This window comes from Taudactylus pleione, unplaced genomic scaffold (genome assembly GCF_031769625.1).
Source record: "Taudactylus pleione unplaced genomic scaffold, aTauple2 ptg000274l, whole genome shotgun sequence".
Lineage (NCBI taxonomy): Eukaryota > Metazoa > Chordata > Amphibia > Anura > Myobatrachidae > Taudactylus > Taudactylus pleione.
The window spans coordinates 3,233,615-3,247,080 of NW_028284676.1; the positions used below are offsets into that span (position 1 = coordinate 3,233,615).

Below are 13,466 nucleotides of genomic sequence, written 5' to 3' on the forward strand. Positions count from 1 at the left end.
ACATATGAGATCAGCAACATTGCAATTACTTTTCTGGATCTGAGGATCTATAAAAATCCGAAGGGAACTCTGGAAACTGAACTTTTCAGGAAAAGCACAGCCACCAATAGTGTCTTGCATCAAACTAGCTCACATTTTCCACCCACAGTGGAGAATATTCCCAAAGGGGAATTTCTCTGACTCTATAGGAATTGCTCTGATTCGGAAACCTTTAAACAACAGAGTGTGACACTATCATCCAGACTTATGGAGAGAGGATATAGCAAGAGATCCATTAAGAGAGCATTAACCTCAACAAGGAAAACTAACAGAGAAAATCTTATTTTTGGAACAAACAGTAAAACAGATACAAGCACAAAGGAGACCATTAGGTTTGTAGGGGACTACTGTCAAAAGTGGAGAACCATAAAGAACATAGTCCAAAAACATTGGCATGTTTTACTTCTGGACAGTGATTTATCCCCAATTCTGGGTGAGAGTGTAGCAATGAGTTGGAGACGATCCCCAAACTTGCGAGATAGCCTCACTCAGAGTCACTACAGACGCACAAATCCCAGACCTCCACCAATTAAAGGATCATATCCTTGTGGGTCCTGTAAGGCCTGCCCACAGATGACTAAAAAGAAAAAAGTGGTTGACAGATATGACGCAATCATCCCAATCAATTATTATATCAACTGCAGAACAAAGGGGATGGTGTACTGTATCACCTGTGAATGCGGCACAAGATATGTGGGCATGACAACCAGGATGCTTAAAGAAAGGATCCTGGAACACATTGGCACCATTAGGAATGCCCATAATGATCTGGCAAGGATGAAGAAACTAACATCCGTGGCCAGACATTTTCATTATAACCATAAGGGGAATTTGAAGAATTTCAAGGCCTTTGGTCTAGAGGAGGTCAAACTAGGCATAAGAGGGGGTGGCCTAACGAAGGAATTACTTGAGAGAGAGTCAATGGACTTTCAGGCTGGGGACCCTCACACCAGGAGGATTGAATGAATTCTTTAACATCAGCTCTTTTTTCTAAATCTTTATGGTTCTCATAAATCATATCACCTATGTATCCCCATCCATTCTTTATCTTGTTGTATAATTAAAATACTTGTTTCTTCATATTTATTTTCTAAATTCTGCTGATCTATTCCCATGAGATATATCTGTATTATTACTGAACCAATTTTAGTCTCTGATCCACCAATCTAAACCGTGTTTGTTTGTTTGTTTGTTTTGGATGCTACACAATTTAGACCTGGTTAACAATTTGAATGGGAGACCAGGCTCCAAAGGTGTTTCATTTATTATAACATAGTAACCTATGCTATCCTTTCATATTAGGTCTGTTGATACTACCTATATTACTCTCTACGGACAGTAGTTATATTATATTATAACATAATACTCTCTAAGTTTGCGATCCTACCAATATTTATATCCCTTTTTGTTTCTTTATTTTGGTTGCATACGAATTAGGCATATAACTCCCTTCTTTTCTTTATCTTTGATGGCTTTGCACGTGAGCCTATCTGATACAAATATATCCTCTTTATCTCCACTTATTCAATAACATAGACAAACAGCCTATATAGAAGGATTTTATACCCATAATGAATAATTATATAATAGATGTCTCAATTTTCTCTATATTTGCCTACTAACATTATATAGGTTTAAGTTTTGCTCTAATTAAATATGCAATAATAACCATAATGTTTATAATAATAATTTGTTTTGATTCTATGTTTGGTTGTATAGAATACTGAAATCCAACAGGCATTGATATCTGTCATGGATGCAATTAACTTAATTACCTCTCATTAACATCCACACGGGGTATTTATACCCGGTCCCACGTACCACACTTCACTGGATGTGAACAAGCCTTTTGAAGGCGAAATGTACATCATCAGTGGTCAGGAAACCTGGAAGGCAGGGCACCATCCCTTCAGACGAGCATACGGAACTTCCCCCTGCAGTCGCATGCCACCCGGCTCCAGGCTAGCAGTCAAGACTGCTTGTCCTCCATGGTCACATAGCTACGCAAGCCATCTAGGCTTATACAAACCTCTATCCACCACCGCAATCGGGATCACCAAGGGACACGGACGCGGGCGCCATACAGCATACCTTGCCGCTACGTTCACCTGCACAGGACTAAGAACCATCAACCTCCATTCAGGGACTAGCAGGTATCAAAATACTATAATGGCTAACCAACACCGCAGGCACCGCGGACTGTACACTGTTACTCTTATTACGGAATTGGGACTTGTCTGCCTATATACACCCCATCTATCGGTAAGATCAACTTCTATACATTTCCTTTCATTTCAGAAATAGAATTGCTGTACAGCTGCCAACAATCAGAGGAATTCCCTATTATTTAGGGTTCCTCCATCTTTTGTCCCTAATCATTTCTATCATCTAGCAGCATACCTACCTCACATTCTCTCATCAGTCAGCCGTTCCTGCCTGTCCTGCAATGCCACAGGATATCAGGATAGCCAGGTTCTGTGCACACTGACAGTAGAAGTGCTCTATTTTCTTCCTTCCTACCAGCTACCGACCCCACTCTCTCATCCCATGTCCTCTGTCCTATACAAGATGTGGAGACAGCAGAAGTGGGGTGACAGGATCTGGGCCCCTTACTCATTACTGTTGCCATCTCTAACAGTAATTACCTAGAGTGGTACCTACGCAGTAGATCATTCCCTTGAATCATATCAGTTTGGAAATCGTATGTGTATTCAACCAATGTCCTGCTGTACTCATTAACCTGCCTTTCATATTTTAGGTGACATAAGTTTCTAACATCATCATTTGGCTCCTTATTTAGGAGGGATTTATATGTCCCTGGAAGTGGAATTAATATTAGAATCCCTTGTGTATACATCTGCCTGTCCAAACCTTTTTATTTACAGAGTGATGCATTAGAAATATTTTCAAGTTGGATCTCATTACACTATGTATTTCTGACTGCACATGAGATATCCATACATATATACCTTACCGTGTCTATCTAATGGTGTATGTTACCAATCCGACTGCATTGGCACATGATTGATTAATGTGGGTGGAATAGCAAGCTTACTATTACTCTAAGGAGTGGAATATTATAGCTATTTTTGCTGTATGTACCATAGTAGGAGGCTGTCTTGATATGCATAACCAATTCCGGTTATTATAATAGTAGTATCATACGGGCTGATACTTTGTAATATTCGCCGTCACACAGACCAACTTATGAATCTCAGTATCTGAGATCGTTTATTTAGCTTGGTGGAATTGCCCATCCATTTGATTTCCTCCAAAAGAGTTTTAGCTCTTCCTGGTATAGCACTGGCCAATGTTTGGCTTCAGGCGTTTCTTCTGAACCGTGCCTAAAAATTATTTTTCAAAATGAGTTTTTTTGTAATTTTGTGTATTAAGTGTCATGTGTGTTTTTGTGTATACAATATTTTAGACTATACAACTATTAAAAGTAAAATTTCAACTTACTTTTGTAGAGTGCCCCCAAAAAACAGTCTTCTTTTCTCTATCTATCCAATAGTGCAATTTAACAAGCTCCAGAGACCGAAAGTTTTCAGAGTTTGTCTGTGTAAGATAACACCATCTGGAGCTAACCTATAGGGAGCAGCACGGACAGAGAAGGATCTTGTGATCTCTCCCCAGCATGTTGAAGCTGAACACGATAGCATCGTTAATACTTTGCACTACACAAGTGCGGCCAGATGCAAACCTGCACGTAAAGTGTTGGCGTTGGCTACAGTATCACTCTACTTTTTATTTACCGCCAGGACAGGCTGTTGTCCTAACCCAGATCCCAGCGATAGCACCATGGTAAATAGCCCTTAAAGAGTTCCGATATGAATTGTTAATATTTGGGGCTGCCCAAAGTATGTTCAGAAATAGGCAATCGAGAGAGACTTAACTATAAATGAACTGTAAAGTACTGTAGTTCTCAACGATTTAGCACTAAATTTTTTATTTTTTATTTTTTTTTATAATTCACTTTACTCTTTTAAATAGATGGCAATACAAACCTGGAGGTGACACAACCCAAGGTCCTCACAGCTGAAGCTGGGCAGTCGGTGACCATCACCTGCTCCTTTTTTAGTTCTGATTCTTATACATATAAATGGACTTTAGGCTGCCGTCATAGTGTGTCTTTCACTGATCAACCTTACTACAAACACAGAATAAATGAGACTGTTCGGGAACCTGACCACACAAAGAATGACTGGGGAAAGTCAGAGAGGCAGGTGACAATCTCTATTGCCAACCTGTCAGAGAATGACTCGGGAACGTTCTGTTGCCACGTGGAGACTGCTCAGGGGGAAAAGGGAACTGGGAACGGAACCCGACTGGAGGTGACACCAAAATCATTTCCTGCAGGTATTGCATTACTAACTGGTATTCTATATAGCCAAGACTGATACATCGACATTTATATTTTACCATATAATGTCTTCTTATAGCACCCATTGGTCTATATGCCCCCCAATATATAAAAATCTGTTTGCCCCTCACTAGTTCTCCCTACCCCTTTACTACCATGGAATTATCCTCACTAATCACACAGGATAAGACTTTTACGTCCACATTTAAATATTTTCTCTGTTCCAGCACCAAATCGAGATAAGGAACTGTTTATTCTCCGCGTCATTGCAGGGACTGAAGCTTTTCTTATAGTGATCCTGTTTGCTGTGGTTATTAAGTATCGCCGGCAATGCAAGTGCCTCTCTCTGGATTTATCTCTCAATAATATTTCAACTGCAATACCTGTGTGATGCAGGCTTGCCTACCCTCCCGACTTGGCCGGGAGCCTCCCGAAAATCGGGTGCAGCTCCCGGCCCCCCCGGAAAGACAGGCAAGCCTCCTGGCAGCCGCCGATCCTCCCGACCTCCCCCGCAATTAATAGTTAAACCCCCGCAGCGGGGTCATTTTGGCTCCGCAACCTGCTCCACAATGCCTGTATTATCGGCATTGTGTAGCAGAAGCGGGGCCAAAATGATGTGATCACATGGCCCCACCCCCACCACGCCCACAAATGGTCATCATCCGCACGGCCACTCCCCCTTGTCCCAGTCACGCCCCCCCGTCGTGCCGACCTGGCTGCTCCCTCCCGGAAGGAGCAGCCAGAAAGTCGACAAGTATGGTGTGATGACAATCTGTAAAGGGGAACAAACATTATTTGAGTAACTATCTCAGAGATTGACCTCTTTTATAGTGTATGCTATATTTGTTTACTAGATTCCAATTTTTAAAAGTTATACATGTCCTGGTACCATTATAAAATGCTCCAATAATTTAATTGGTGGATTTAGTAACATAGTAGAATATGGGCAAAACAAAACACCCATTGCAAAATTTTGAAAGGGATGTTCTGAACTTCCTGCTCCGAGAGGAAGGGAGCATTGGCATTCTGGGGCGTCAAATGCCATGGATTGCCTGTGGTCACTTGGCAGGGGGCACATTGATCTTCCTACTGGATGCAGACACCATGCTTTCTGGTTTAGGTGGTAGAGCAGGGTTGGGATCAGCACAGGTAGCATTTACTCCTATTTATACCTCCTATCATATGGTGGAAGAGGAAAGAACGGCAAACCACCGGCGCCCACTTGACTTAGGCTAAAGATGTCCAAAACTTACCAGGGCCAACTATCCCAATTTGATGGTAAGTGAGATATAAAACACTTGCAAGGGCCAACTCTCCCTTTCAAAGCAAGGGTGGCGGTATCCAACACCCAAGCCAATGCACCATTTGGGCCCACTCGGTTGAGAGGTGCCGCAGACCCAGTAGGGTGAAATCAGCCTAACCAGCGCACTGAAGGGGTGTGCACTGCTACTACTGCAGCAATATAAACGCTTTACAGATTGCCGGTCTTTCTCTGCCATGAAATAAAGCAGACAAAAGATACAATAAGGAAGGGAGGGTGGGAGATCAGAATCAAAGAGGCAGTATATCCTTACAGACATTACCCATACTCCCAGTAACCACTCCCCCTTAACTGCAGCAACCTATCCCCTGTAACTTTAACAACTGTCAATCCTAAATAACTCCTCCTTTAACTTTATTTACCCCATCTATCCCTGTCTAGAGGTTTATATGCCCTCTGTTCTATGCAAACCTCGGTTATCTTTATGAGCACAATATCAGATTGGTTTAAGGGTCCATTACTGTTTTAAAAAAAAAAGACAACATTTATTTTTGTTATTTAAAAAGAGTTTTAATTTGTTACTAAGGATTCACAGTTTCAAACATTTTATAAGTTTCCCAAATTTGCATGTTCCTTCAGTGCTCTTCCATTGTTCTCCTAATTTGTGCTTCGTCCAGAGTTCTTGCAGCCTTCTGATGCAGCTTGTAAAACGTAGTGCAACTTATTGTGAGCGCCATAAGGGGTCTTTATCTATAATGTTATTTAGAGTTGGGCGTATGCCTGTGCTTTACTGGTTGTGAGATGCGCATTCCTGAACTGTGGATGGACAGCAAAAATGCATAGACCAGGAAATAGTCTTCTTGTGTATCATTGCGTCTCCCTACCCCTGGAGAGGCGGATCAGGCTTGGCAAGCACAAGCTAAGTACTGTAAGGAAGTATCAGGCAATTGCAGCACAATTAGACATGGCCTTTCAGGAGGCCGGGGAGTTACTGCAGTGATACACAATGATGATGACTATGTAAAATTTTCACCACAGAGGTTTGGCGATCATGTACCAGGGAAGCCCATTTGAGTGCTGTTGTCTCAAAGCCCCTTAGTCCATAAAACTTTCATTGTCATCTCTTCACACCTCTTATTGGATGGTTACGAAGCCTGGAGCACACAGTCAAAGATGGTCATTACGTCCCTGACAACAACTAAAATGTTCAATGGGTTGACACACTCCCTACTTCAAATTATAGGGATATTAGAAGTCACCAAGGAGTTTTGTAAACACATAAAAGCATAAGGGTGCAGTAAAAAATTTTTCATACAAGTCACATAAATTCAAGGTGACTAATATCCCATAATACCCTACAGCAGGGGTGCACTATTCCATATACTAGGCATAGACAACCTTTGTCACTAGTACCATAATGTGACACTCAGTCAGGGGCGTAGGGAGGGCGGTTCCAGTGGAGCGCAAGCTCCAGGCGCCAAAGGTGTCCTGAGGCGCTGCCCGCTGTGTACCCGGCAGCTGTCTAAGCTGACAGCTTGCCAGACAGAGGTGGGCTGGGCCTGGGGGCAGGGTGCCATGTGTACCCCGGGCCGCAGCGCCTTGCGGGCTGCGGGTAGTCTGTGTCTCTGTGACACAGCTGCACCGCACGCGTAGTACTGACCGGACAGAGTTCGGTCAGCACTAAACAGTGACTGACAAACACACAATGCTCCATCTTCCGGCTCCTGCAGTGGGTAATGGGAGGGACGTCATGACGTCTCTCCCATAATGCAGAGTGGGCCGGCCCGGGAGGATGGACAGAGGAGCAGATGGCGGCAGCGGGAGCGGGGATTCAGGTAAGTGTTTTTTTTTTCATTACGTGTGTCTACTGCTGGCACTACAAGAGGGAGACCACTACTGGGGGCCCTAAAGGAGGGGACTACTACTGGGGGCATTACAAGGGGGGACTACTACTAGGGGCACTACAAGGGTGGGGGGGACCACTACTGGGGGCACTACAAGGGGGGACTACTACTGGGGGCACTACAAGTGGGGACTACTACTAGGGGCACTACAAGGGGGGGGACTACTACTGGGGCACTACAAGGGGAGACCACTACTGGGGACTACTACTGGGGTCACTTCAAGGGGGTGGACTACAACTGGGGGGACTACTAATGGGGCTCTACAAGGGGGGACTACTACTAGGGGCACTACAAGGGGGGGACTACTACTAGAAGCACTACAAGGGGTGGAGACTACTACTAGGGGCACTGCATAGGGGGAGGGGACTACCACTGGGGGCACTGCATTTTGGGACCACTACTGGGTGCTCTATATAAAGGGCAATACTGGGGGTACTGCATAGGGGGGGACTACAACTGGGGCCACTATTTAATGGGCACTGCATAAGGGTTACCACTATTGGGGGCACTGCATGGGGGGCACTATATAAGGGGTACTGCATAGGGGGTACCACTACTGGGGGCACTGCATAGGGGGTACCACTACTGGGGGCACCATATAAGAGACTTACTACTGGGGGCACAAGGGGCATTGCACAGGGGAGACCACTAATGGGGGCACTGTATAAGGGGCACTGCATAGGGGGGATCACTACTGGGAGCACTACTGGAGGCCTGCATATGGGTGTCCTCTCCTGGGGCACAGGGGGCACTGCATATGGAGACCCCTAATCCTAGTTCCTTACAGGGGGCTGCCCCTAATCTTTATTTTTACTTTACATTAATCCCATACGGACCCGCCTCCTCCCTGGAACACTTGAGGAAGGGGGGTGCTGTAGCACGCACGTGCTCTGGGCACCCTGGCTACACGCTACTCCTCTGTGCTCAGTGATGTTCTGCATGGCACCTCAGGGTCTGTCCCTCTCCTACTATGTATATGGTGCTGCGCCTCCTCTCCTACTCCACCTATTTCCCTAACAGAGCAGATCGTGTCACCGCGCTAGACCATTTCCAAAGCACAGTTCCCAAGTGTGGCCTACATACACAGTGAAGCCTGGGCCTCTGGTGAGTGGCCAATTACACAGTTAATCCTGTGGAATTGATTAACATTGCCTACTCCTGCCTTATACTATACTACACAATTTCCCTATTGTGCACTGAGTTGGGGACCTCAGTACTCTTTGTACTCAGTATACAGTACATTCTTTTTACAGGGGTTTATACTGTGTATATTGCGATGGCATTTGACTCAAAGATGGCAGCCTTTTGGTCATTGACTAAGCTGTTGATTTAGAATTGGATACATTTGCCCACCAAACGTACATATAAAAAGAGGTACCCAAAAATGTGACCTTATGTGTCCAAGATGCATCCAGTCCAAAAAACAGTAGTATTTATGCTAGACATACAGTAGGTCAAGTGTACTACTTACTAAAGTGCGGGTTTTTAGAAGCAGAGTTGTTGCCCATAGCAACCAATCAGATTCTAGCTATTATCTTCTAGAAGGTGCTAGATAAATGATAAGTAGAATCTAATTTCCTGCTATGGGCAACATCTGCACTTCTAAAAACCCATTCTCTAGTAAATATACCCCAAAGTGTCTATACTTGCGCCCTGTGAGAGAGATTACAGAGGTTTTTTGACAGTGGGCCTGATTCAGCAGCGCACGTTCCTAGAAATGGGGTGTGTCCTCCCCGTTTTCCTGGGAGTGGCAAGCCCAGGGACTGCGTGGACATATGCAGTCTGCTGGGCTCGCAAGCCGGCCAGCCTGAGTAAGCTCGGCGTCGTCCACCATCGCGACCATCAATCCCCAATGGTCATGATGGTCGCGATGCTGATCTCAGCCTGCAATCTCTGTCGCAGTACTGAATTGCGTATGCAGCAGGAGGTGTCATACACCTCCTGCTGCATTTGCATTATTGCAATAATCGCAATTGCAAAGCTGCCTGTATGCATACATCATATATCTATAGCTTGCGTGCATACATCATATATCTATAGCCTGCGTGCATACATCATATATCTATAGCCTGCATGCATACATCATATATCTATAGCCTGCGTGCATACATCATATATCTATAGCCTGCGTGTATATATCATATATCTATATCCTGCGTGCATACATCATATATCTATGGCCTGCATGTATACATCATATCTCTATAGCCTGCGTGCATACATCATATATCTATAGCCTGCATGCAGCTTTGCAATCCTTGCTGAATCAGTCCGTGTTAATAAAGTTGTATTACCTTATTTGTACACAATATAATAATGTAGAGAAGTGTTATATACACTAGAGAGAATATTATATTTACAGATGTGATTCACATTTAGGAATCTTCTCTCCTGAAGCAGTGGAAATGGAAATATCAAGTTATGTTAATAGATGACTGCCACGTTATAAAAAGCCACGTTATATATAATGATTTAATACTATCAGCTGGAGGGGTCAGTACGCAATAAATCAAACAGAAGCATCTAAACTCTGTAGTTCTGATCATCATCATCATCAACACAATATGCAACAATCTAAATACGGAGGTATGCTTATATTTTGTAGGCAGGCACATCAGGGAAATGTTCATCTTGTGCAAAAGTATAATTAAATAAACTTGCCGTACATCCAATTCTAAACAAAAGAAAAAACAAAGTATTTAGGTAATTCAGATTGTGAAACACAAATTTGCTCAATTATAAACTGGGACGGCAACATACAGTAAAACTTGTTGAAAGAAGCCTTCAGACCCAGCATCCATCAGGAGTGTTTAATCACTTTTTCACCCATCTCTATTACAATAAGTAGCAAAGGTGGCTCCAGAGGTGGTGGCTCCCCTATTTGAATTCTTTACTGTGCTACAGCCCCACCCCTGGAGCCACCACTGATAAGTAGACAGCTTTCACTGTAATGGTATAACACAACAATACACAATCCTTTCATTGCTGAAGTTACCTCCTTGGCCAGTGTCAGTGGTATTTTGAATTGCCTCCAGCTTTACAAGGACAGGAAGTCCATCTCTCTCTCCTGGTTCCAGAATCCCAACCACCTGCATCCTGATGGTATTAAAGTTTAGAGGTTAGGGTTAGGCTACTTACGTACAAGCATTGTGATTCTGGCTGGCGGGATGCAGCTGTCGGTATTCTGACCACCAACATCCTGACCGGATCCCATACCCAACCCAAGAAAACTGTGGTTATTGATGTACCAGTATGTAACATCGTTGGTGATCAGTCCAGGAGATGTTAATATTCACAAGTATATTAATTGTGAAAGGTCGAAGCATGTGGATGGCAGATGGAGATTAGATCAGCTGTGCGCCTTCCCTGCCAAATAATAATATTCTCATATATATAAAACATTGGGGGGAGAACTTGCCCATAGCAACAAACCATATTCTATCATTTTATAGAAGGTGCTAGATAAATGATAGTAAAGGGGCCTATCCATTAGCAGATAAATTGAACAACATCATACATCGTTCAGTCGTTCAATTTATATGCTATGGATAGGCCCTGAACGATGACAGATGCGCACTCCGATAAATTGAATCTTTCATCTCTCCAACATGTTGGTCAATTATCGCATGTCACTGCCAGATATTAGAAATATCTGGCAGTTTATATGCGATAAGCGACGAACGACGAAAGATATTAGCAGCAGCTACAGAGCGCTGCAGAGAAAAAAATCCACTCCCTGAATGAGGTCATGCGATATCGTTCATCGTTCGTCTTTTGCCAAAATCTGTCATGTACATAACAGATATCTTTCAGCACAGCCCCCGGAATTTTCAATAGATATCTTTTGTCTGTCATCGCTCAGAAAAACATCTGCTAATGGATAGACCCCTTTAGAAGCTGATTGGTTGCTAGCATGAAATCAGTAAAGAATTACCAAGGACAATGATATGTACAAGAAGAACCACTTAATTCTATTGCATTTTATCTGTAGGCCCTATTGAGTTCAACAGCCATTGCTGTTAGTATCTGTATTCCTCCTTTAGTGATCTCCACCAGGGTAGTCGAGACACACGGTGATATTGAAGGTGAGTGGCCATATGTTGGAAGGTGTGGCAACGCCTCCTTTAAAAAAAAAATCAATGAGAACTACTTTTCATGATGCTGCAATGCAGTGGGACACGCTGTGAAGGTGAACCTTTGTCCCCCTCTCGAGCTGGTCTGGTGCCCTGCTGGGCCCCGCGAACAGGTCCAAGTAATTAGTACCTGATCAAATCTCCCACCCCGCCTCAGTGCCCCTGATTTCCTCTGTTTCCCTGGTGACAGCAGCTGCCACTGAACATGACCGGCGAGTCAGATGGTGAGCGGGATATCAGCTGGCACATGGAGGACACACAGAGGACCTACCCACTTCTGTGGTAACTACATAGCGCTACAGAAAATGAAAGAGAGACCAGCAAGGGAGAGAAATGACAGGCAGATATTAAGAGAGTCAGTAACAATAATTAGGGCTCTATTTATTAACATTATTTTGACTAAAATAAAGTGAAAAAGGGTGTTTTCACACCCTTTTCACATTATTTTAGTATCACCTACAGTTATTACAGGGCAATTGGAGTAGAGATTGAATTCTACTCCAACCCCTAAGTATCACTTATTTTTAGTAAAGCAGATCGCATTTCCCATAATTGTAAAGTTACTAAAAATAAATTGTAAAAAAATACTGGGGAAAGCCCTGTGATAATAACGCCACCTGGAGGTGGCGTTATCCAGGGTCTCCCCCGGTTACCGGACTCCTGCTCTGCTTTAAAAGGCAGAGCAGAGCCTCGAGCCAGTCCCAGTGATCAGCTATGTGGTCTAAACAGACCACACGCTGATACACTGGAAAAAAAGAAAAAGAAAGTAAAAAAAAAAATTCACTTACCTGACTCCAGGGAAAGGTGGTCGGGGCTCCGGTGATGACTCTCCTCCGGTCAGCTGGTCTCCCATGCTGCACTGCGGCCCGGTCATCAGGTGATCGGGTCCCAGTGCAGTATGGGATATCAGCTGACCGGAGGCATGGAAGACATCACCAGAGCACCGATGACTGCAGGTAAGTGCGATTAAGGGAGGGGGGGGGTCGTGGGAAGGGTGGCGGGGGGGGTCCGCTATCGCGGGGGGCAGGGCTTAGTGTCGGGGGCAGGGCTTAGCGCCTGGGGGGGTAGCAGCGGTGGCCGGTCGGCGCATGCGCGGGGCACTGGTCATGGTATTATTTTGCGAAAAATATCGTGACTAGAGTGCGGAGGGGATTCGCAGGGACAAAGCTTTCTCGCAAGCTCTGTCCCTGCAAGGGATTTGTAGTAAATCCCTGTGATATTGCCTGAATTCGCAATGCGAATTCAGTCGATAATATCACACTATAATCTGCATTACAAATGCGGATTGTAGTAAATAGAGCCCTTAGAGAGGGAAGTATGGGAAGTAGTGGAAGAATGTGAAAGTTAAACAGACATTTGACAATATTTTCTGAAGGGATTCAAAATTAATTAGTTAATGAAATATTTTTTTAAGAAATAATAATCATTACTTTCTTATCATTTGGATACTCTACTTTGTTTTGTAGTTTCCAAGTGCAGTGCCATATTTTAATTACAAGTCCTTCCTTATACTCTAAGGGGTACATTTACTAAGAATTGTGTTCTACCCATGTTTGTCCGTTTTAAAAACGAGTAGGAACAATCAGAATCGGGGGGTTTTTAAAAAAAAAAATTCAGGAATTTACCAAGCTCCCGTGTTTATCAGGATTGTGTTTCTTGATTGTGTATCTGATCGTTCCTACCAATCAACAGCCACATGGGTCACAGCCAATCAGCGGCCGCTCTAGAGTAAGAGGCCGCTGATTGGCTGTGACCCACATTGCTGT

At 43.9% G+C, this 13,466-nt stretch overlaps 1 protein-coding gene across 1 annotated transcript in view; it reads left to right on the forward strand.

The window, feature by feature from the left end:
- Window positions 1-1,899: 1,899 nt before the first annotated feature.
- Window positions 1,900-13,466, forward strand: part of LOC148513689 (uncharacterized) — a 77,834-nt gene continuing 66,267 nt past the window's right edge. The window contains exons 1-2 of the mRNA XM_088481576.1: window positions 1,900-1,915; window positions 4,033-4,398. Of these exons, the coding sequence (XP_088337702.1) occupies window positions 1,900-1,915; window positions 4,033-4,398 (382 nt within the window). The remainder of the gene's footprint in view (window positions 1,916-4,032; window positions 4,399-13,466) is intronic.